The sequence below is a fragment of the Euleptes europaea genome, chromosome 8 (genome assembly GCF_029931775.1).
Source record: "Euleptes europaea isolate rEulEur1 chromosome 8, rEulEur1.hap1, whole genome shotgun sequence".
NCBI classification, from domain to species: domain Eukaryota; kingdom Metazoa; phylum Chordata; class Lepidosauria; order Squamata; family Sphaerodactylidae; genus Euleptes; species Euleptes europaea.
In genome coordinates this window covers 7953955-7977694 of record NC_079319.1, presented here as the reverse complement: position 1 = coordinate 7977694, position 23740 = coordinate 7953955, and the positions used below count along the sequence as shown (strand labels likewise).

The 23740-nt window shown below is 45.5% G+C and overlaps 1 protein-coding gene across 1 annotated transcript; it reads right to left on the bottom strand.

Annotated features, from left to right (window-relative positions):
- Window positions 1-1517: 1517 nt before the first annotated feature.
- LOC130481871 (mas-related G-protein coupled receptor member H-like) lies at window positions 1518-21877 on the bottom strand. Its single transcript, XM_056854656.1, has 4 exons — window positions 21874-21877; window positions 20133-20259; window positions 19480-19618; window positions 1518-2348 (listed from the first exon to the last, which is right to left on the bottom strand). Exons 1-4 carry the CDS (start codon window positions 21875-21877, stop codon window positions 1518-1520), a joined length of 1101 nt encoding a protein of 366 aa, XP_056710634.1.
- Window positions 21878-23740: the final 1863 nt, after the last annotated feature.

Genomic DNA, 23740 nt, shown 5'->3' with positions numbered 1-23740 from the left:
ACTGAAAGTTTGGGGTCTCTACCCCCAAAAATGCACCCCCTGCAGCCATGGAAAGGAGCGAATGTGCACAAGCACCCCCCCACAAGGATTTCTCTCACTCTCTCTCTCTCCCCGGCCGGGCTGCGCAGCAGCTGATTCCTCCAGTACTCAATCCTGACTGATTGGCGAGAAGAAGACCCAGCTTGGCCACCGATTGGCCGGGGGAGGAGAATGCTGCTTACTGACGGTTTTGCTGCTTACTGACACCCCGAATTTGCCAAATTTATTCGTGAACTCCCGAACTCGCTGAATTCGGCTCCCCCGTTTTCCCGCCATTTTTGAACTAAAAACCGCCGAATTAGGGGAAATTCGTCTGTTTTTCAGTTCGAGCCAAACTGAATCAACAGCCCTAACTGTGTGAACAGACTGCTGGACTTGATGGGCCTTGATCTGATCCAGCAGGGCCTTTCTTATGTTATGTTCTTATGTTCTTAGTTTGCCTTCCCCCTAGACCTTTCCTAATTTCACGTGGGCAGGGGCAGTAGCATGGTAGTCATGAGATTGGTCTTCCAGTTTTTCAGAGTTTCAGGTTTGCACCTTTGTCCTGGGGACTTTCTGCTTTCTCTGCAATTAGTAGACATAAAAATCCATTTGGACAAGCTTTAGAGGTTTCCCCCCCCCTTCCGAAAAAACATTTCCTCTCCATCTTAAGAGGTGATTTCCAATGTTTACAGCTGCTTGTGGTTAGATGTTCCTCATGGCACACACAACTATCACCTGGTGTTGTATCATTGCAGTCTCAAAAAGCCACAATGTCTGATGGCAAATTCCAGAGTCAGTCTGAAATCCATTTTGTTTGAAGAAAAAGAAGAGTTGGCTTTTATATGCTGACTTTCTCTACCTCTTAAGGAAGAATCAAACCAGTTTACAATACCCTTTCCCCCCCTCCCCACATCAGATGTCCTATGAGGAAGGTTGGGCTGAGAGAGTTCTATGAGAGCTGAGACTAGCCCAAGGTCACCCAGCTGGCTTGATGTGTAGAAGTGGGAAAAGAAATCCAGTTCACCAGATTAGCCTCCGCCACTCATGTGGAGGAGTGGGGAATCAAACCTGGTTCTGCAGATCGGAGTCCACCCCTCCAAATCACCGCTGTTAACCACTATAGCATGCAGGCTCTCATGAAGCTTTCACTGGCATAATCCAGGACCAAAAATATATTGGATTAAAATTTTTAATCATGATTTACTGGCTTAATATAAGAAAGATCCTCACTCTACCTCTGGCTGGATAAAGCCTTGTGAATGAAAGGGTGTGTGGAATTCATGACTCCTGGCATGGAGGAGGTCTTGGGATAACATTCTGCCCTCGAACATGACATTATTCTTCATCAAAAGCGATGAGGGATGTTTTTCATGACCCAGGAATCTGTAGTAACTGTAAAGGAACCTTACCAATATGTTTAAATAAACTTCATGTGGGAATATACACAAGTACAACATATTTCTCAAAGCAAGAAGCATTTGGCTATTATGAACATGTTAAACGTTGGTTTCAGCTATGGTCCCTTGTTCCTCTCTCTGCCTTTCCTCTTCCTTGAAAGCCCTTTGGAGTATGCCCTTCATGCTCTGCCATTGTTGACCCCTCTTCTTTCTCCCAACCAAGTAATAGATCACTGGGTTGACACAGCTGTTTAGACAGATGCATAATCCGCCATAAACTCTTAGAGTGAAATGTTCAAAATCAGTAAAGTTATCGTTTATGATCATAGCATTCAGGGGGATAGCAAAGATTAGGAAGAAAAGGAGAGTAAGTAAGACGAGGGTTAAAGGCTTTCCCTTCTGAGGCTGCTGTGATTTCCAGAACACTTTGAACAACAGAATCGCAGTGGAAATAGTGACAAGAGGGAGGCAAAGAAAAGTACCCACAATAAATGGACAGAAAAGAAATATCTTTTTGAAGTACCTGAAATTGACAATTGCTAGAATTCCTAGGGGCAGGCAGACAAGAACCCACATGAGGGCACACACAATGGTGGACAGGTGTGGCGGCCGATGGCATCGATGCCAGATGGGGAAGAGGACGGACAGACACCTGTCAATGCCGATGGCTGTCAGTAGAAGTTGACTCGCCTCATACATGAGTGCAAATGGTATAACTATTAGAAACAAACTAAACCAAGTGGGAAACCAAGTGGGAAAGTCTAGGTTGAATAGTTCTAAAATACAACCCAGACATGGCAAGAGAAGGACCCCAAAGTCAGCAACCGCTAAGTTCAGGACGTACGTAGTGAAAGGGCTCCTTTTAATGTGGAAACCAAGAAGGCAGATGACAATTCCATTCCCCACAAGTCCAATGATGCAAATACATAACTCGAAGCAGTACAGAATCACATGAGCATTAAAGTACTGCTCTGGTATATCACTGGAGGTATTATAACTTGATGTCCAAGTATTATTGTACATATCACTATATTGTGGTCCAGCTTCTACAGAAAACAGGGATGTCTTGCTGAAATTTGTCATTGCATGCACTCTCTCCTTTGGTTATATGAACAGTCCTAGTAGGAGACAAGAGATAAGAGAGGTGTTGTCTTATTCCTGGTAGATGATCAAGTAACAATGTAGCTAAGGTTTTTGCCTTATTTGCTCATCTCATGCTTTGGGTCATTTCCAGTAACAATTGGTTTAATTGAAATGACAAATTTAAGAAGAATTTTATTCATTTATTTATAGTACGCCATTGTTCAGGGCCAAATTGGCCATGTGCACAATATCATTAAAGTACATTTGTTTGTTTGTTTATTTATTCAAATTAACAGCCCACCCTCATCCCCAGCAAGTCAGGCTCAGGGCAGGTAATGATCATTAAAATACATTACATCATTGTATCATTAAAACATCAACAACTCAACAAAACATCAATAAAACCTAGTAATGCACTCATAAACAGGTGGCCTTAAATTTACCTAGGTGCCGCCATGTAACAAAATATCAGCAGATCAACCCCCCCCCCCACACACACACACAGAGATGTTAACAGTGGGGGGGAGGGATGGGGAGGCCAGTAATGATGGGTCCTCTCGCTGCTGTCCTCAATTATAGGCCTGGCGGAATAGCTCCTTTTTACAGGCCCTATGGTACTCCTTAAGATCCCGCAGGGCCCTGATGTCCCTAGGAAGACTATTCCAGCAGGCCCCGGCCCTTGCTGAGGACAGTCGCACATTCTTCGGGCCAGAGACCACCAGCAGATTACTATTAGTAGAGTGTAAGGCTCTTTGGGGGCATACCAGGAGAGGCGGTCCCGCAGGTACAATGGTCCCAGACTGTGTAAGGCTTTAAGGGTCAAAACCAGCGCCTTGAACCTGATCCAATGCTCCAGCTGGAGCCAGTGCAGTTCTTTTAGCACTGGTGTTGTATGGTCAGGAGCCTTGCCACAGCATTTTGCACCAGCTGGAGCCTTCGAGTCAGTCTCAGGGGCAGCCCTATGTAGAGCGAGTTACAGTAATCCAGTCTAGAGGTGACCGTCACATGGATCACTGTGACTAGGTCAGGGTGGGAGAGCTAAGGTGCCAGCTGCCAGGTCCGGCGGAGATGGAAAAAGGCTGCCTTGACCACTGCGGTGACCTGAGCCTCCATTGATAAGGAGGCATCAAGGATCACATCCAGATGTTAATTGCACGCTGTCAAGAGCTAGGAGCCGACACCCAACCCCAGAACCACCACGGCCGAGCCAAAGGACCATCTTTGATGGATTAAGTTTCAGTTGGCTTTTCTTCAACCATCCAGTCTCAGCATCCAAGCACCTGGCCAGTGTGTCCAGGACAGAGTCTGGATGGCCATCCATCAACAGAAAAAGCTGGGTGTCATCAGCATACGGATTACACCCAAGCCCGAAGCTCCTGACAAGCTGGGCAAGAGGGCACATAAACAACACAGGGGAGAGGATTGCGCCCTGTGGCACCCCACACACCAAAGGGTGTGTGCGACACTGGCTCCCCTAATGACACTCTTTGTCCCCGACCTTGGAGAAAAGAGCGAAACTATTGAAGGGCTACGTCCCGGATCTCAGTGTCGGTGAGGCGGTGATCTAAAAGATCGTGATTGACCATATCAAAGGCTGCTGACAGATCTAAAAGTATCAGCAGCCCTGACACAACTCAATCCAGCTGTCAACGGAGATCATCCATGAGGGCGACTAGAGCCATCTCCGTCCCATGGCCAGGGCGGACGTTTGACTGGAATGGGTCCAATGCTGATGTATCATCCAGGAATCTTACCTCAGGAGAGGACCTCCTTCACCAAGGGCTCCATCGTCAGTGACTGGCAGGGAGCTGTCACCCTGGGACTGGGATGCAAACATTGCATCCCTATCGTCCTTACCCACCTCTTTCTCTGCCTATCTCAGCACCTCCAGTTGAGCTACCTTGGTCTCAAGTAAATGAACTCCCTTTCTCACCCTGCTGCTAAACTTGCTCAGATGTGTAACTTGCCCAGTACTTCTGCAGGTCATAAAGATCTACTTTGCTCTGATAACAGGATTTCCCCCCTACCTATAGGGTCCCTAGGACCAATCCCCAGGCTAACAGCCACAGGGCAAGAGCCCTTGAGCTCTCACCCTTCGGCTCGTGCCTTTGGCGAGGAAGAGCCTAACACAATTAAAGGCTCACCCAGCAGAAGACGGGGCCAGCAGTCAGCCCCAGGCAAAGCAGACTTTCCCCAATCAACAATCAATTTCCACAATCAGCTAAAATCACCTCCCTCAATTAGGTACACTCAGCTACAGCCCAGGCAAAAGAGATAAACAGAAACACTAACTCAAACAGGCACCACTCTAAGGTAAAGGTCCCCTGTGCAAGCACCGGGTCATTCCTGATCCATGGGGTGACATCACATCCTGACGTTTCCAAGGTAGACTTTGTTTGTGGGGTGGTTTGCCAGTGACTTCCCCAGTCATCTTTCCTTTACCCCCAGCAAGCTGGGTACTCATTTGACTGACCTCGGAAGGATGGAAGGCTGAGTCAACCTTGAGCCGGCTACCTGAAACCGACTTCCGTCGGGATCGAACTCAGGTCGTGAGCAGAGCTTTTGACTGCAGTACTGCAGCTTAACACTCTACGCTACTCTACAGCAGGCTCTACACACCCACACACCCTCAAACAATGTTACCCCACACAATTAACTCAGCTAATGCTCCCCAGCAGATAGGGAAAGAAAGAAAGAAAGAAAGAAAGAAAGAAAGAAAGAAAGAAAGAAAGAAAGAAAGAAAGAAAGAAAGAAAGAAAGAAAGAAAGAAAGAAAGAAAGAAAGAAAGAAAGAAAGAAAGAAAGAAAGACTCACCACTCCAGCAGCTTTCATTTCCACTCCTACTCAGAGCCTGGCTGACTGTGGTCAATCATTTGATCAATCAGTATCAGTCATAGAATCATAAAATCAGAGAGTTGGAAGAGATCACCAGGGTCATCTAGCACAACCCCCTGCACAATGCAGGAAATTCACAACTACCTCCCCCACACACCCCCAGTGACCCCTACTCCATGCCTAGAAAATGGCCGAGATGCCTTCCCTCCCATGAACTGCCCAAGATCATAGAATCAGCATTGCTGACAGATGGCCATCTAGCCGGTGCTTAAAATCCTCCAGGGCAGGAACACTTACCACCTCCCAAGGAGGTCTATGCCACTGAGGAACTGCTCTTACTGTTAGAAAATTCTTCCTAATGTCTAGACAGAAACTCTTTTGATTTAATTTCAAAAGTCACTTGTAACCAAACAGTTGCCATCTCCCAGACTACATGGTAACCAAACAGACAAGTTTCCCAGCCATCCCAGACAAGGAAGAACCATGGGCAGAGAAGCCTCTCAGGAAAAACCAGAGGGAATCCATTTTTCTCTGTGCCCAGGCTGAGTCTCCAGCTGCAGCCATGTTGCAAGGAGCGACCAGACACGCAGGCAGCCCACGCCACCTTCCATCTGCATGATTGATGGCCCATCGGAAGCCTCCGAGATAACAGCGGCAGAAGATCATACCTCCGGCGTCAAATGAATGTGTCACCCGGGTGTAGCCCTTTAATTCTTTGTCTTGGACAGGATAATCCCATCTACCAATGTCTCTTGACCCTCCCAGAATGTGTTTAGTCAATGGTCTAGGTTTTGCCCCACCTCTTAGCCTACTTTCAAGGTCTTTGTTCACTCCGGGAACCACGAGGGGGGTAATCTAATCAACCCCCACCTCAGAAAAAGTATAACTGAGGATGCCAGCCCACTCTCGCTCTCTTCTTCTCTCTCCTTTTCATACCTACTGTTACTCTATCGGTTTGGGTAGCGATGCCCAACCACACACCCCTCCCACCTTGCTGGTCAAGTCATGGGAGTCCCCTACCCCCTTTCCATTCCTCTCTGCCTCATGGAGCTCAGGACGCCGTCTTCAGGATCTAGTGATTATCGCCCCATCTTCAAAAAGACCTTGCCAAATTGGCAATCATTCTGCTTTTACTACCTTTATTTCCTAGGCTCTGTTTGTATGTTGTGAAAGTCTGTTTTGCTTGCGTGAGTATATATAATTGAGGAAAACCCCTTTTTAAACAAAACCCATCGCCTCCGCCTTATTTTGGGGATCACGGAATGGACTCTGGTATACATAGGTTAGATCCCATTTAGTTACGCCTTTGCCAGTTATTTAATTTGCTATTCCCCATATAATCATTCATAACTGAGCTATTGGCTAACACCTTTCCTAATCTAGCAGGACATCTGTTAAAACAAGCAGGGATCCTTGAGAAATCTGCTTACTGTCGTCTGCCACACACCCCTCAACCACCTTTCTCTGCCCTTTCCTCCCAGTTGCAAAGAGGGATAATTTTATATGAAGCCTGCAAAACAGGAGCCCCGTGGCACAGAGTGGTGAACTTCAGTACTGCAGTCCAAAGCTTTGCTCATGACCTGAGTTCGATCCCAATGAAAGTTGGTTTCAGGTAGCCAGCTCAAGGTTGACTCAGCCTTCCATCCTTCCGAGGTCGGTAAAACGAGTACCCAGCTTGCTGGGGGTAAAGGGAAGATGACTGGGGAAGGCACTGGCAAACCACCCTGTAAACAAAGTCTGCCTAGAAAATGTTTGGATGTGACATCACCCCATGGGTCAAGAATGACCCGGTGCTTGCACAGGGGACCTTTACCTTCTTAATACAGGCCCTGTGTTTTTACCAATATTATAATGTACAACTTGTAAGAAATATAATTATTTTGTTATACTCTATAGTTACTAGCTCAACCTTTGAAGCAGTTTCATCTGTAATTCACATGCATGTGTAATCCAATCTATCTATCTATCTATCTATCTATCTATCTATCTATCTATCTATCTATCTATCTATCTATCTATCTATAATTTTACCTCTTCTGGAATGGCGCCGATGTCAGCAGTTCAAGATGTTCAAGACTACAAACTTTAAATATGTTCCTTCATTGAAGCTTTGTAAGTGGCACTTCAGCACACGGTGGTGGGTCTGACAACCATAAATGAAACAGAAATGGTTACTATTGGTCATAAACCTAAAGGCTGCTCAAAAAGGAAAGGTGGCTCCAAAATGAACAGGTTCCTCCTGAGTTTGCCTTCCTCCTAGACTTTCCCTAATTTCACGTGGGCAGGGTGTGAGTACTCCAAGGTCACCCGGCTGGCTTCATCTGTAGAAGTGGGGAAAGAAATCCAGTTCACCAGATTAGCCTCCGCCACTCATGTGGAGGAGTGGGGAATCAAACCTGGTTCTGCAGATCGGAGTCCACCACTCCAAACCACGGCTGTTAATCACTACAGCATGCAGGCTCTCACTAAGCTTTCACTGGCATAATCCAGGACCAAAAATATATTGGATTAAAAATTCTAATCATGATTTACTAGCTTAATATAAGAAAGATCCTCACTCTACCTCTGGCTGGATAAGGCCTTGTGAATGAAAGGGGGTGTGGAATTCATCACTCCAGGCATGGAGGAGGTCTTGGGGTAATATTCTTCCCTCGAGCATGACATTATCCTTCATCAAAAGCAATGAGGGATGTTTTTCATGACCCAGGAATCTGTAGTAACTGTAAAGGAACCTTATCAATATGTTTAAATAAACTTCATATGGAAATATACCCAATTACAACACAATTTTCAAAGCAAGAAGCATTTGGCTATTATGAACATGTTAAACCTTGATTTCAGCTATGGTCCCTTGTTCCTCTCTCTGCCCTTCCTCTTCCCTTTGGAGTATGCCCTTCATGCTCTGCCATTATTGACCCCTCTTCTTTCTCCCAACCAAGTAATAGATCACTAAGTTGACACAGCTGTTTAGACAGGTGCATAATGCACCATAATCTGTTAGAGTGAAATGTTCAAAATCAGTAAAGTTATCGTTTGTGACCATGACAATAGCATTCAGGGGGAAAACAAAGATTAGGAAGAAAAGGAGAGTAAGTAAAACGAGGGTTAAAGGCTTTGCCTTCCGAGGCTGCTGTGATTTCCAGAACACTTTGAACTAGGACTGTTGATTTGGTTCCATCCGACATGAAAAGCAGCCGAATTTTCCCTTATTCGGCGGTTTCTAGTTTAGATAGAACCGAAGTCAAAAAAGGCGGGGAAACAACAAGCCGAACTTGGCAAGTTTGGGCGGACGCCGGATAAATTCGTACAAATTTGGCGCCCCGAATCAGCATTCTCCCGTGGCCAATAGGTGGCCAAGCTGGGTCTTCTTCTGGCCAATCAGTCGCGGATGAGCACGTGAGCCCGGCTGCTGTGCTGCCCGGGGAGAGAAAGAGAGTGTGTCTGTGTGTGTGAGAGAGAGATCTCCGTGTGGGTGTGGGTGTATGTGCGTGGTCCTGGGTTGCTGTGTGGCCCGGTGGGGGGGGGGGAGAGGCCATTTATGCATGGGAGGTTTTGTCTTGGATTTGCCACTCTCTAGATGCACATTTTCCCCATCCAAATTCTCAAAACTCAACAATAAGCTCCCATGCAGTTTTGAGAATCAGTATGGATTATTCCTCCTGACCCCTGCTTCTGCTGGAAGAGATCCACAGTTTGATCCATTTTGGGGCTTTTCTCTTTAACTTTTTTCCTGTGTGTGGGGGGGAGCAGATTTTGTGTGTGTGTGTGTGAGGGGGAAGCCAAAGGGGGTGGGTTTACCTGTTCTACTGGGGGGTGGGCTTGATTGCCTCTGTGTGGGACTGTGCTTTCTGCTGTTTTCACTGGTGGCAAACTTCGTGTGGAGTTAACTGTGGGTCAGTGAGTCTCTCTCTGGCTTGCTCCTATTGTTTCCAATGGGCTGTGCAGACGCTCCTGTTGTTTCTAATGGGCTAGTCTGTCATTTGTTTTAGTACATCCCATTTAGTCTCTCTCTGGCTGGCCCATTCTTCTCCTTCGTTTGGAATTTGTGCCCTCTGGTTGGGGGGAAAAGCTGTTCTGCTGGGGGGAACTTAATTTCCTCTTTGTGAGTGTGATTTGGGGGGTTACCTGTCTTGGGGGGTTACCTTTCTTTGAGACTGTGATTGTTGCTGTGGAAGATTTAAATCCAGCAGCGTGAAATCTATCAATCCTGAAGATACGCAATTTGCGCAGGTCGCACTTATGCTAGTAGCCTTATAAGATTCACTTTGGCTGTGTTGAAATGAAAAGATACATTACCCATGCTAGTTACGCTGTTTACTTACGCTTTGAGTGGGATGCACTTTCGGCGTAGTTATATTGGCTCTTAGAAGCCACAGACTGGCTTCTACTGTGTGTGTGGGGGGGGGGTGGAGCCAGTGACCTGTCCTGGTGGGGGGATGGCTTGATCTCCTATTTGGGAGTGTGATTGTTGCTGTTTTCACAGGTTGCCACCTTCGCCTGGAGGTCAGTGTTGGTCGGTGAGTCTCTCTCTGGCTGCCCCAGAAACAATGGGAGGTTTTGCCTTGGATTTGCCACTCTTTAGATGCACATTTTCCCCATCCAAATTTCCAAACCTCAACAATAAGCCCCCCTGCAGAGTTTTGAGAATTCAGATGGGGGAAATGTGCATCTAGAGAGCAGCAAATCCAAAGCAAAACCTCCCATGCATAAATAGCCAATGAGAAACAATGGGAGGTTTTGCCTTGGATTTGCAGCTCTCTAGATGCACATTAAGGATTGCCTGCTCCCATTCATTCCAATGGGTGGATGGGGGAACCCTTCCAGACCACATAACTCAGGACCCCATGACCCAATCTTAACCAATCTTGGGGGTTCTTGCAAGTAGGGTCCCTCCAAGCTACCCTGAAAGTTTGGGACCCCTACCTCCAAAAATGCCCCCCTGGAGCTGCGGAAAGCCTCAAATGTGCTTTAAATGGCTTTATTTGGCCAAATTTATTCGGAAACTCCGAGTTTTATGCCGAATTCCATGGATCCGAATAGGGGGAGTTCGAACTTCAGCATTTAATGAATAAAAATGAGCCAAATTTTGCTGAATCCGAATTTTACCAAAAAAAATTTTCAACAGCCCTGCTTTGAACAACAGAATCGCAGTGGAGATAGTGACAAGAGGGAGGCAAAGAAAAGTACCCACAATAAATGTACAGAAAACAAATATCTTTTCGAAGTACCTGAAATTGACAATTGCTAGAATTTCTGAGGGCAGGCAGACAAGAACCCACACTCCCACCAGTTGCAAAGAGGGATAATTTTATATGTAGCCTGTAATACAGGCCCTGTGTTTTTACCAATATTATAGCGTACAACTTGTAAGAAATATAATTATTTTGTTATAGTTTATAGTTACTAGCTCAACCTTTGAAGCAGTTTCATCTGTAATTCACATGTATTTGTAAAAAAATTACCTCTTCTGGAATGGCGCCAATGTCAGCAGTTCAAGATGACTCCAAACTTTAAATATGTTCCTTCACGGAAGCTTTGTAAGTGGGACTTCTGCACACAGAGATGGAGAATGAACAAGCAGTAAGATGTGAGTGCTTCTTATTTCCCACACGTCCTGCAGATGATGATGACCAGCAAGGGTTTGTCTATTTGTCTGCTCTCAGTTCCTGATTTCTGACAAAGTGATATTAACATAAGGGGAATCCGGTATAAATAATTACCAATAATTGCATCAACTTGGGCTAAAAAGTTAGCTTTCTCTGTTTCTCAGAAAGCCATAGTGATCCATATTCTGATCACATCCACATTAGATTACAGTAATATGCTTTTCATGATGCTGTTTTCGAAAGAAGGGATGGTCGAAAGCTCAAAGGAGCTTTGGAAACATTGAGAGACCTTCCCTAGAAGACTTCATGACCCCAGTGAGAGAACTTAGAATTTGCTTGTATGCTGGAGCTAAGGTTGTCTGAAATATGGTATCCAGTCCTGTGCAATCTGGTTCTCATAGCATCTCAGCAACTGGTTATCATAACTCAGTTGGCAAAGTTAGCACACCAAATTCTGGGCTCTGTCAGCTGAATCTACAGATTCTCACAAAGCCATTGGAACAATCACACCAAATAAGATTAAAAAATAAACAAAACAAGATGCCAATGAGGCAGATTCATTCCAGACCCGATTTCCCATTGCAACTGTCCCCAGCGGTAGGGCTGTTGATTCGGTTCGGCCCGAACTAAAAAACAGCCGAATTTCCGTTGATTCGGTGGTTTTTAGTTCGGGACAAACCAAACTCAAAAATGGTGGGCAACCGGGGAGTCGAATTCAGCGAGTTCGGGAGTTCACGAATAAATCCGGCCAATTCGGGGCTGTCAGTAAGCAGCATAACGTCAGTAAGCAGCATTCTCCTCAATCGGTGGCCAAGCTGGGACTTCTTCTGGCCAGTCAGTCAGGATTGAGTACTGGAGGAATCAGCTGATGTGCGGCCCGGCCGGGGAGAGAGAGAGAGAGAGGGAAATCTTCGTGTGTGTGGGGGGGGGGTGCTTGTGCACATTCGCTCTTTTCTGTAGCTGCAGGGGGCGTATTTTTTGGGATACAGACACAAAACTTTCAGCAGAGATTCAGACAAGCCTTCTTAAGAGACCACCCAAGTTTTGTAAACATTGGGTCAGGGGGTCCCGAGATATGGGCTCCCCCCTTTTTTCTTTCCATGGCTGCAGGGGGCACATTTTTGGGGGTAGAGACCCCAAACTTTCAGCATAGCTTAAGGTGAGCCTTCTTAAGATACCCCCCAAGTTTTGTAAACATTGGGTCAGGGGGTCTCGAGATATGGGCTCCACCCCTTTTCCCTCCCCCCTCTTTTCCATTTCCGTGGCTGCAGGGGGCGCTTTTTTGGGGATACAGTCCCCAAACTTTCAGCATAACTTCAGACAATCCTTCTTAAGATACCACCCAAGTTTTGTAAATATGGGTTCAGTGGGGGCAGAAATATCAGGGGGCCCTTTTCTCTTTCCGTGGCTGCAGGGGGCGCATTTTTGGGGGTGCAGATCCCAAACTTTGAGCGGCGCTTCAGACAAGCCTTCTTAAGAGACCACCCAAGTTTTGTAAACATTGAGTCAGGGGTCCCGAGATATGGGCTTTCCCCTTTCCCCTTTCCCCTATTGGGATGAATGGATCAGTATGCATCTCCAGAGCAAAACGTCCCATGCCTAAATGGAATCGTCTTGGATTACCGAGTCCTCCCCAGCCCCTCCTGATGGAACAGAAGACAGCCACAGTAAGACCCCTTTGGGGGCTTTAATCTATAATTTTTCTCCTGTGTGTGTGTGGGGGGGGGAAGCAGAGTCTGTGTGTGGGGGGGGGAGGGAGCCGTTTCTGTGGGGGGGGAAGCCAAAGAGGGCTTTTGCCGGTTCTGCCTGGGGTGTGTGTTCCCCCTCGAGTCTCTCTCTCCCTGGTTTGAGGGGGGATTTCAGTTGTGTGTCTTCAGGTTTTCCCTCATTCATAAGAGCGGTTAGGTCTATTTGGATGCTTGCTCAAAACTTGTTTTCAAATGGTGACTTAAAGAATGCATTTGGAGTCCCATGCAAAAGGGGAAATTCCACCCCTGCTCCTTATGCATAGCTAGCTGCCTCTGTCTCTTTCCATGGTTTGCAAACTCCCAGGTGTCAGGTGTTGCTTGGCACAGTTGCAAAGGTGTTGCTTACATGGTTGTGTTGCTTTTGCAGTCGTGTTGCTTGCAGTTGGGTTGCAATGCTTTGCAAACTTCTCAGCTGTTTGTCGGGGCTGGGAGCTTTGTGCGTGGGTGGCAAGCTCTGCTCAGAGATGCACATTAAGGGTGGGGGGACCCCTTTCGGGGCCCATATCTCAGCCCCCCCTGACCCAATCTTTACAAAACTTGGGGGGTCTGGCAAGAAGCGTCCTTTGAAGCGCCGCTCAACGTTTGGGACCTCTACCCCCAAAAATGCCCCCCCAGAGCCGCAGAAAGGCGCGGTTGTGTTTTTAATGGCTTTATTCGGCCGAATTTTTTCCCCGAACTTTGAATTCCTGCCGAATTGCATCGACCCGAAGCGGGGGAGTTCGGACTTTGGCATATCTCGAATCTAAACGGGCCAAATTCAGCCGAATCCAAACTATATCGATTTTTTAAAATTCAACAGCCCTACCCAGCGGAGCGTTGTGGCTGTCGGGTTAGATGGTCCCCCAGTCTAGGGAATAAACCTTTAAAACTTCTGGCTGTAGAAGATATAAATCAGTATTGCATGGCTTTTGACTGTTTAGAGCCCTCATCAGACCCCTTATATATGTATAAGAACTTTATCCAAAAGGTAAAAAATGAACTTTTTGATCATAACAGTGGGAATATAATAAAACCCCTGTATTGTCAAAATCTTGGTTTGACAAAGACTGCCTTGTGGCAATAAATAAAAAATAAATAAATAAATAAATAAAAATAAAAAAACCCTGTCCCATGCTTATCATTCTTATATCAAAGCTAGTGAAGAAGTGAGAGGTGAATTTCTTTACTCTTTTGCAAATTTGAAAAAAGAATACAAAGATCTGATAAAAAAACAAAAAGACAGAGTATTCCAAAGAACAGTGGAAATGGTTAGCACAAGCAATCAAAAATAAAGATTCCTCCTCCTTTTGGAGAATCATTTCAGGCCAATTGGATAAAAATGCCTCAAAATTAGATTCGGTAATTCCCCTGGAGGCTTAGGTCCTATTTTTTCAAAGAATGTATGAGGACAAACTGCACAGAGGAGCAGATATATTGATTAATACTGAGCTCAGCAATCTACCAAGCTGGCACCTGTTTCTTCCCTAGAAGTAAAAGCTCACATTGATAGTTTGAAATGCGGAAAGGCCCCTGGTATAGATGGAATCCTTCCTGAATGTATTAAGGAGAAAACAGAGTGGTGGGTCCCCTTTTTGGCCTCCCTATTTACATATATAGATAGGAATAGACAAATTACAGAGGATTGGGGAACAGTGATAGTGGTTCCCTTTTTTAAAAAAGGTAATATAAAACAGCCATCAAACTATAGACCTATCAGCCTAATAAACATTATCGCCAAACTGTATGCGAGGCACCTGTCAGACAAACACAAAACCTGGCTGGATCTAGAGAACATCTTAGCAGTAGAACAGGATGGGTTTAGACAAGGCAGGTCAACCTTGGACCATTGTTTGACCCTCCGGCACCTGATAGGAAAATATAGTTCCAAGGAAACATCCTCCCTGTACGCTGCATTTATTGATCTGAAAGCCACATTCGACTCTATTTCACGCCCAAAATTGTGGGCCAAATTGGAAAATTCAACCATTGATGTGTGTGTGTGTGTTAAGTGCTGTCAAGTCACTTCCGGCTCATGGCGACCCTATGAATGAAAGTCCTCCAAAATGTCGTATCTTTGACAGCCTTGCTCAGATCTTGCAAATTGAGGGCTGTGGCTTCCTTTATTGAGTCAGCCCCTCTCTTGTTGGGTCTTCCTCTTTTCCTGCTGCCCTCAACTTTTCCTAGCATGACTGCCTTTTCCAGTGACTCTTGTCATCTCATGATGTGACCAAAATACGATAGCCTCAGTTTAGTCATTTTAGCTTCTAGGGTCAGTCCAGATTTGATCTATAACCCACTGATTTGTTTTTTTTGGCAGTCCATGGTATCCGTAACACTCTCCTCCAACACCACATTTCAAAGGAATCTATTTTCTTCCTATCAGCTTTCTTCACTGTCCAGCTTCCACACCCATACATAGTAATAGAAAATATGATGGCATTAATTAATCTAGTCTTGGTGGCCAGTGACACATCCTTACACTTCAAAATCTTTTCTAACTCCTTCATGGCTGCCCTTCCTAGTCTCAATCTCCTTCTGATTTCTTGGCTGCAGTCTCCCTTTTGGTTGATGGTGGAGCCAAGGAATAGATAGTCTTCAACAATTCCCCATTGATAGGAGGCTTTATCTGCTTATCCGTGCCCTTCATGAAGATTCATCTCTTAGGGTTAGGTACAACAGGAAGGGGCAATTAACAGAAAACATCAGTACATCTATAGGGGTTAGACAGGATTGTTTACTAGCCCCATCATTGTTCATTTTCTAAATAAACGATTTGGTTAATGAACTAAAGGAGTTGAATTTCCATCCTCCTAAAATAGCACATCGACATGTCCCAGTACTATTATATGCAGATGATTTTGTTATTCTTTCAAGGACACCAGTGGGACTCAGAAGAGCACTTGCTAGATTTGAAGCATACCGTAAAAATCAAGAGCTTACTATTAACTATCAGAAAACGAAAATAATGTCGTTTGGCAGGGGAAGGTCCTCCAGGAAATGGGCAATTAATGGACACTGTATAGAGCAGGTTAGAAACTTTAAGTATCTTGGCAATGTTACAATCAAATGGCTCGAGCTTTGCACATAGCAACTATGTAGCTGAAGTTGGAAATAGATCAGTGTCAGGTATATTGAAGTTCTATTGTACTAAGGGGGATTTAATGTTCCTGCTGCTCTTAAATTGTATCAGGCAAAAACAGTAGCACAGCTGCTATATGGTTCCTTTCTAGAGCCAGCATCTTCTTGCTTCACTCAGTTAGGGCGCACACAATCCAAATTCTTAAGGCCTCTATTGCAGGTGCCCAAATGTGTGTCCAATGCCATGGAGACTGGACAAATAAGAATAGAGGCCAGGGTTGCACTAATCTCAATATACTTATGGCTTAAAATGAATCTCCTGCTCTGTGGATTGTTCCCATTTTAGAGGACCAGTTTACGTCTAGTTGGCTCATTGCAGTTAGAAGCAAATTAAAAGTTCTGGGTTTCTCACCTCAAAATCTATTGGCACTGGGTTATGTAGCTGCTAGGCAAGCAGTAAAATAAAGAATAACAGATACAGAAAGACAAATGGATCTGGAGCGTGTACCTTTATTTAGAGCCCCGGTTAACACCAAATATCGAACCTGTCCTGCAGAATATCTTTCGAGATTAAAAGCAAATAACATTAGGTGAGCTTTCACTCTAGCGCGCTGTTCGGCTCTGCCCTCGGCCCTCTTGGAGGGGAGATTTCTAAAGATCCCCTATTCACAAAAGCTTTGTCCATGTGCCTCTGGGGAGCTGGAGACAGTGGAGCACGTCTTATTTAGGTGTAGTTTCTATAATGAGGCGCACAGAAAGATATTGGGCCCTCTTCTGGAGAAAAGCACAGGTTTTGCTGAGATAGATGAACATCCTGACATAACAAAACAGGTGGCCAGGTTCTGTAGACTGGTGTGCAATGTAAGGAAGGCCAAACCGATTCATACTGTTATTCCAGCTGTCAATGGGGACTCATGATTTTACTAAATAGGGTAATAATGATATTACTTGTATTTGTCTATTCATGTATATGATTGATATGATTGAATTTTGACTATTAGTACACGTTCCCGGATTTATACTTCTTGGTTGATGGTAGCGTGACTGTTTTAGACCTTGGAATTTTATGTGAGACTGGTCAATTGATCATTATTATTATTATTATTATTATTATTATTATTATTATTATTATTATTATTATTATTATTATTATTATTATTATTACAAACAAAACAAACTACCAATCCACACTTCTCCTCATCCTAGAATAGCATGTAGGGTCAAACAGAGTTAAGATCATCTGGTGGGAAAGGTCCTTCTGTCATAAAAATCCAGTGGGAGAAGCTTTAGACAAATGCCCGCCCAAAAAAACATTTTTCTCTGAGTATTATGAGGTGATTTCCAGTGTTTACAGCTGCTCGTGGTTAGAAGTTCCTCATGGCATGCACAACAATTACTTGGAGCTGCATCATTGCAATCTCAGCAAAAGCCACAATTTGTGATGGCAAAGTCCAGAGTCAGAATCTGAAATCCATTTTCTTTTGAAGTGGGAGAGTTTGCACTTTGGTTAGTTATGGCATTGCACTGGAGATTAGGACTAGGGCTGTCGATTCGGTTCGTCCTGAAAAACAGCCGAATTTCCCCCGATTTGGCGGTTTTCAGTTCGGATGGAACCAAATTTTAAAAAAGGTGGGAAAACGACGAGCCGAATTCAGCGAGTTCGGGGTGCGCCAAATAAATTCAGCAAATTCGGGGGCTCAGAATCAGCAGCATAACCGTCAGTAAGCAGCATTCTTCCGCGGCCAATGGTGGCCAAGCTGGCTCTTCTCCTGGCCAATCAGAGCAGGGATTCTCACTTTTGAAATGGCCAGGAGAAGAGTCTAAAAACTCCCTCCCCTCCCATCCCGACTGTATTCATTGCCTTCCAATTTGGTGGCGGTGCTGCTGAGAGATCCGATTCCTGACTGGGCCGAGCTGCTGGTGCTTACCGGAATAGGACTGGATTTACTTCTCCTCCGTGCTCCTGCTGGAAGACATCCACACAGTTTGATTTTGGGTTTTTTCTCTATACCTTTTATCCTGTGTGTGTGTGTGGGGGAAGCAGAGTCTGTGTGTGCATGTGGGTGGGGGAGCAGTTTCTGTGGGTGGGGGGAAGCCAAAGGGGGCTTTTGCCCGTTCTGCCAAGGGGGGTGTGCCCGCTCGCCTCTGCAGGAGTGTGTGTTCTGCTTTTAAAGTTTTAAAGTTCAAAGTTGAGTCTGTGCGGCGGCTAATGAGTCTCTCTCCCCTTGGCACATGTGCCTCTTCCTCCTTGGTTTTTTTCCCGTTTGGGGTTGAGCTGAACTGTACTGGTTTGAGGGGGGGCTTCGCCCTTTCTGCAGAGGGTGTGTGCCCTCTTGCCTCTGCGGGAGTGTGTGCTGTGCTCTGCTTTTGTTTTTTGCCCCTAGCCTGGGGTTGAATGCGACAATGCAGCTTATCTGAGTCTCTCCCCGGTGCTGCTCGGCACCTGCGCCTCCTCCTCCTTGGTTTTTTCCCCATTTTGGGCCAAGCCATACTGGTTTGAGGGGGGTTCGCCCGTTCTGCCTGTGTGTGTGTGCCCGCTCGCGTCTCTCTCTCCCTGGTTTGAGGGGGGGGCTTCAGTTGTGGGTCCTCAGGTTTTCCCTCATTCATAAGATTGGTTAGGTCTATTTTGATGCTCGCTCAAAACTGGTTTTCAAATTGTGACTTAAACAATGCATTTTCTCGGTCCCGAGACTCCCGACTCCCGAGTCCGATGCAAAAGGGGAAATTCCACCCCCACCTGTTCCTTATGTATAGCTAGCGTGCCTCTGTCCCTTTCCATGGTTTGCAAATTCCCAAGGTCGCGTCACGTGTTGCTTTGCATGGTTTTGCAAACTCCGAGTCCAAATGGTTTATTTATTTCTATTCATTCCAATGGATGGAGGGGGGACCCCTTCCGGGCCCCATAACTTGGGACCCCCTGCCCCAATCGTCACCAAACTTGGGGGTTCTTGCGAGAAGGTCCCCTCAAGCTCCGCTGAAAGTTTGGGGCCTCTACCTCCAAAAAGGCTCCCCTGGAGCCATGGAAGCTGCGAATGGGTTCGTAGTGGCCTTAAACGGCCGAATTTTTCCCCAAACTCCGAATCTCGCGCTGAATTGCATGGATCCGAATTGGGGGAGTTTGAACTTTGGCATTTCCCAAATCAAAACAGGCTGAATTTTGCTGAATCTGAATTTTACCGAATTTTTTTTCAACATCCCTAATTAGGACACACACGCACAATGAGCTTTTGCAACACAAATCAACAGATTTATTTACCTAAGGTAAATAGAGAGGTCTGATTGATGTTTCAAAGAATACAGGCAGAATCAGCATAATATATAGTCCTTTTAAGAATACATATCCTTTTACTATAGGCTGAGAAGAATAACATGATGATATGAGATCATTATTTCTAGAAGAAGAACATGCTGATATGATATGATTTTTGAGACATTAAATTGAGATTAAGCTGACATTAGGTTAACATAACATCTTCCCAAAAGTAAGGGAATTTCCAGTATTTACTCTTGGCAATACCAAAGTTCTGTTTATTTTGCCTCAGTTCCCTTTGATGATTACCCCTTATATTAACATGCTGCTGTTCTGCTTTCTCTAAATTTGCATTTTGAAGCAGTTTCTTAATTCTATAATCTTAATCCATTATTTTATTTAGTCCCTTAAATTAATCCCTCTTCACTTTCCGGCCATGCCTTAGCAGGATCTCCTGCTTCTGCCACTTTGTCCTCCCATACCTTTTTAGCTGCTTTAAGAACTTGCCTGTTAGATTCAGAGTTGAGCAAGGCTGCAAGAAGGGCATGGAGATCCGAGACGGTGGGTTTGTGGGTGGCCATGATCTGCTGCACAAGATCCACGTAGGATTGTGGGGATTCTCTAAATGGTGGGAGAATTGACTTCCAGTGAAAAAGATCGCTGGTAGCGAACCGAGTATGGATGAAGACAAGCTCGTCTTTGAACGGGATTTGGTGAAGCGGAGCATGAAGACTGTAGGACGCACCTGAGTGGGTAGCCATGGGCGAGCCAGATGGCTTGCCAAGTGCTAAGACTTCCCTGGCGAGCTGAGGGGTAGAGGTCTGGACGGGGGCACCTACAGGTGAGCCCACCTCAAGCAGACAATTCTCTGGGCTTGCACAAGGTGTCTGCTGAGGGAAAGGGGTGGGATCCACATGCTGGTGTGGAGAACGGGGCGCTCTGGCGTGGCCAGGCTGCTGTGTGCACTCTGGCTACGGAGGGGGGGTGTTGTCGCTTGGCACCTCGATTTGCTCTTCATGCGCAGACGCAGGGAATGGAGGTGGGGCACTTGGTGGAGTATGGGCAGGTGGGTAGTCCTCTTCTTCCGTGTCTTCTGGAGACACGACCCTCAGAGGCTTACAAATTGCAACAATACCTTTTGGCGCCCCCTCCGGGGGCACTGCCAGGCCAGAACGAGCCGCCAACTGGGTTCTCTCTGAGAGCCCAAAACAGGGAGAGATACCCTTTTTCGTGGTGCTTCCCTTGCTTGGACATATAGCGGTCTAAGAGGGCAAGGAGAGTGGGATCAAGAGATCCAGTAGGTGGCCAAGATTTTCCCTCGGGGAGTTTATATTGAGGCCATGCTACCTGACAGTAAAAAAACCAAAAGCTTCATGGAAAGCCCATCATTACCTCTGAGATTATTCCAGTTTTTGCAAACACACTCTAAGGGACCGGAAAGCTTGCTCTGGTTCCGCCCCATGCTTTAACTAAGGGATTTTCGCGCCTGTCAGCGTGCACGACTTAACTCCCTCTAATCTCTGAAAGGGTAGAGCGCCTTCCCTATCTCTGTTAAAGCTACCTGCCTAACATTTCTGTTGTGTGCCTAACAGTGGCCAGGGGCTGAGGCGGCGGCACAATCAGACAGACACAAGACACAAGGGAAAGGGATGATGAGAAGTGGGGGCTTCACATCAGAGTCAGAGGAATCTTAGACAGCAATCACTTTCTCTGCCCAAGCACGCTGCCTCCACATAGAACTAGCACACTGTGTCTAGATTTCACCAAGATACACCCAGCGTGATGCAAAAGATGATGTTCTCTGGTCGCGAGCGTGGGACAACCTCCCTGGTCGGGCATTCGATAGGGCTTGCAATGGAATCTGCCACCTCCTTTGGGAGCACTACCTCAGTCTCTCCCTGCTGAAAGAGCTGGGTGCGTGCTGAAATGGGGGTCTCTCGGGGGAGGCGGTTTCACCCGCGCTGGCCTCAGGAAAGCCATGGGTTTTAAAGCAAACCTCACTCCCAACTTTTTGGCTTCTCAAAAAGTTCTGGCGGGACAAGGCCAGGAGGCCTTCCCTGATGACGTTGGGCGCCAATGAAATGCCTGTAATATTGTATCAATACCCAATGACAATAAAACAGCAGGAGGTTGAAGGTTCAAAGCAGTTTGTTTATTGGCCCAATACACAAACGGGTGAAAATTGCCCAAAGCGCCGGACAATTCACACATATCAAAGGATTGCAAGCACGAATATAGTCTTTGGTAATGGGGGGGTACAAAGACGCAATACATAACGTAGAGACCCAAATACCCAATACTAGGGACCCCCGGATTAGCATACCCTATTAGAGAATCGGAGGCGTTGCATAGAAAGTGATGATCTAATGCTCACTAATGAGCAAAGAAGACCTACTATTGTCAGGTGTTTTTCTGTTTGATCCTAAGTTACTGCCATCCTTATCTTGGACCTTGGTTCCTGTCAAGGCTAATTAAGGAGGTTCCTAGCTGGTCCTTTATCTCTGGAAAACCAGCTTATGAAAGCATACTAAGACCATCTATGGATTCTTTAATTAGCTTCTAACTAAGGAGCAAAACTGGGCCTCTTATACTCAAGGCATGTAACATACACAAGTGCTTGGTGTGACTATAGTAATGGATGCCAACTCTTATATACTGAGTGTGGCCTGTTTATAAGTGTAGATTTACTTTATTGAGTACAAAGAATATAATTCACATCAAAGAATATATTTTCCATAACATATAATGATTTCAGGCATTACAGGGGACCCAAATTTATCTCAAAAATTCATTCAATGTTGTTATTAAAGTATCTGAGGAAAAGACCTTTTGGGACATGTTGTTTACACGTTACCCATACTTCATCACAGACTCACCCATACTCATGAATTGGGGCTGTTTCCTCATTCCAAGAGAGAGGGTGGGGGGAGAAGATGCCAGGCAACTTTCTGGGACCTGAGGTGTTTCAACAAACTCTTAAACATAATAAAGGCTTGAGCCTAGGGCCTAGTTGCCTCGGATCTTCATTCTGTTACAGTTGAAAAGGGGTACTAGTGAAGACTGGTGGAGAGGAAGAAAACTCATTGCTGCCCTCCTCCCCTTACTTAAGATCTCTTCTACCCCAGCTCAGCTAGGCTCACATTGTCACAGGCTCTAAATTACCTCCTGCCTGCTGCTGATGGCTTCCCCAGCCCACAGTTTCTGCAAATCGCTAGGGTTGTTAAGAGAAATTATCTTATTCCCTCTTATACCCAGTCTCTCCCAGACATCCAACAACCTGTTTCTTTTCTTCTTTTTTGTGACATTTGGAGTGTGTATCTCTGATCAATTATGTTTTGATCAAAGAGAAGTTTGAAGAGAAGAAGGACAGGAATGGAGGTTCTGGAAACTTCCAGAATTTCACTTTGTAGATGCTCAGAGGCAGTCTGTGTCTTCCAAAGCCTTCCTATCCTATTGCTAGATGTAGTACTGTACATATCGATACACCAGAACTGAAAATAAGCCCAAAATTAGCTGTTTCGGCAATATTCAGGTTTTATTTTGGCCAAATACCAAAACCTGGGAATCTACCCAAAGCTGAATTGGTGATTCCCAAAAAGTTGAATACATATTCGGCTTTTTTGGGTTTTGGGTATTGCCTTTGCTCAGATACACAGCTGTATGCTTTCTCCTAATTTCCAATATTTGACTGGTTTTGTTACGGCCCCATAGTTGGAGCCCTTTTGAGGTAGGGGCCATGTAATCAGAGCCAACTTTGTCTGACCAAACTATCCATAATATGGATAATCTGGAGGCAGAAGCATCATTTAAAAGATGGGGCTCACCCAGTCCTGTCCGGAGGGATATACCCTCCAATTAAAAAGTGCCAGCTTCAACAGCTGCTGACCAGGCTTCTGAAGAAAACTCCTCACCAGTGCTAATGAGCAATCTCCTTCACAAGAGCTGCCTTGGTCATGACTTTGTTTGGCTCCGATATCATCACACACACCCCATGAAAACCCGCTCTCAAACTGAAGGTCGCCCTGAGTAGTGGCTTCATTTCCCCACACCATGACCATCTCTTGAAATTAGATTTTTTATTACTATAATAAAGGACTGTTCACAGGATGTCATTTGTCACCAAAATAAATGTTTTCCGTGCCTTATTTTTCTTTAATTGAAGCTGCTTTCCTCCGTTTGGAAGCTAATTTGCATGGACATTATGCTATTCGCCCAGATATGGAGACCCCCCCCCCCAGACTTTAAGGCACCAGTCTGCCAATCGGCTTTTTCTGCCAGTCCTCAGCAATGCTGACCTTCTGAAGCTGAAAACCTATGGACAGCTCAGCTCACAAATGCTTGGAGGATGGGGTCGACCACTTTGTGGGCCCATAAAGTTCGACCTTTTCTCCCAAACTTCACAAAACTTCAGTTTCTATCTAAGGAGAGTTCCTTGCAGCTATGCTGCAAATATGATGACTCTACCTCCAAAAAATGCCCCTCCAGGAGCTTCAAAAAAAATCCCTATAGACTAAAATGGGCCTGAATTTTTTCAGTAAACTCAGAAATAAAACCAAATACCCCTTTACCAGTATGAGCATTTGACTTTTCCTGTGTTTACCAAAAAAACTCGGGCCCAATAAATCTAAACCCGAAATTTACTGTTTTGGGGGGGGGGGGTGGCACGGCTTTAGCTAGATGCTAATAAGCACCACACAGTACATACCCCAGTGAAATAGCAAAAATAACACTCCAAATGTGCAA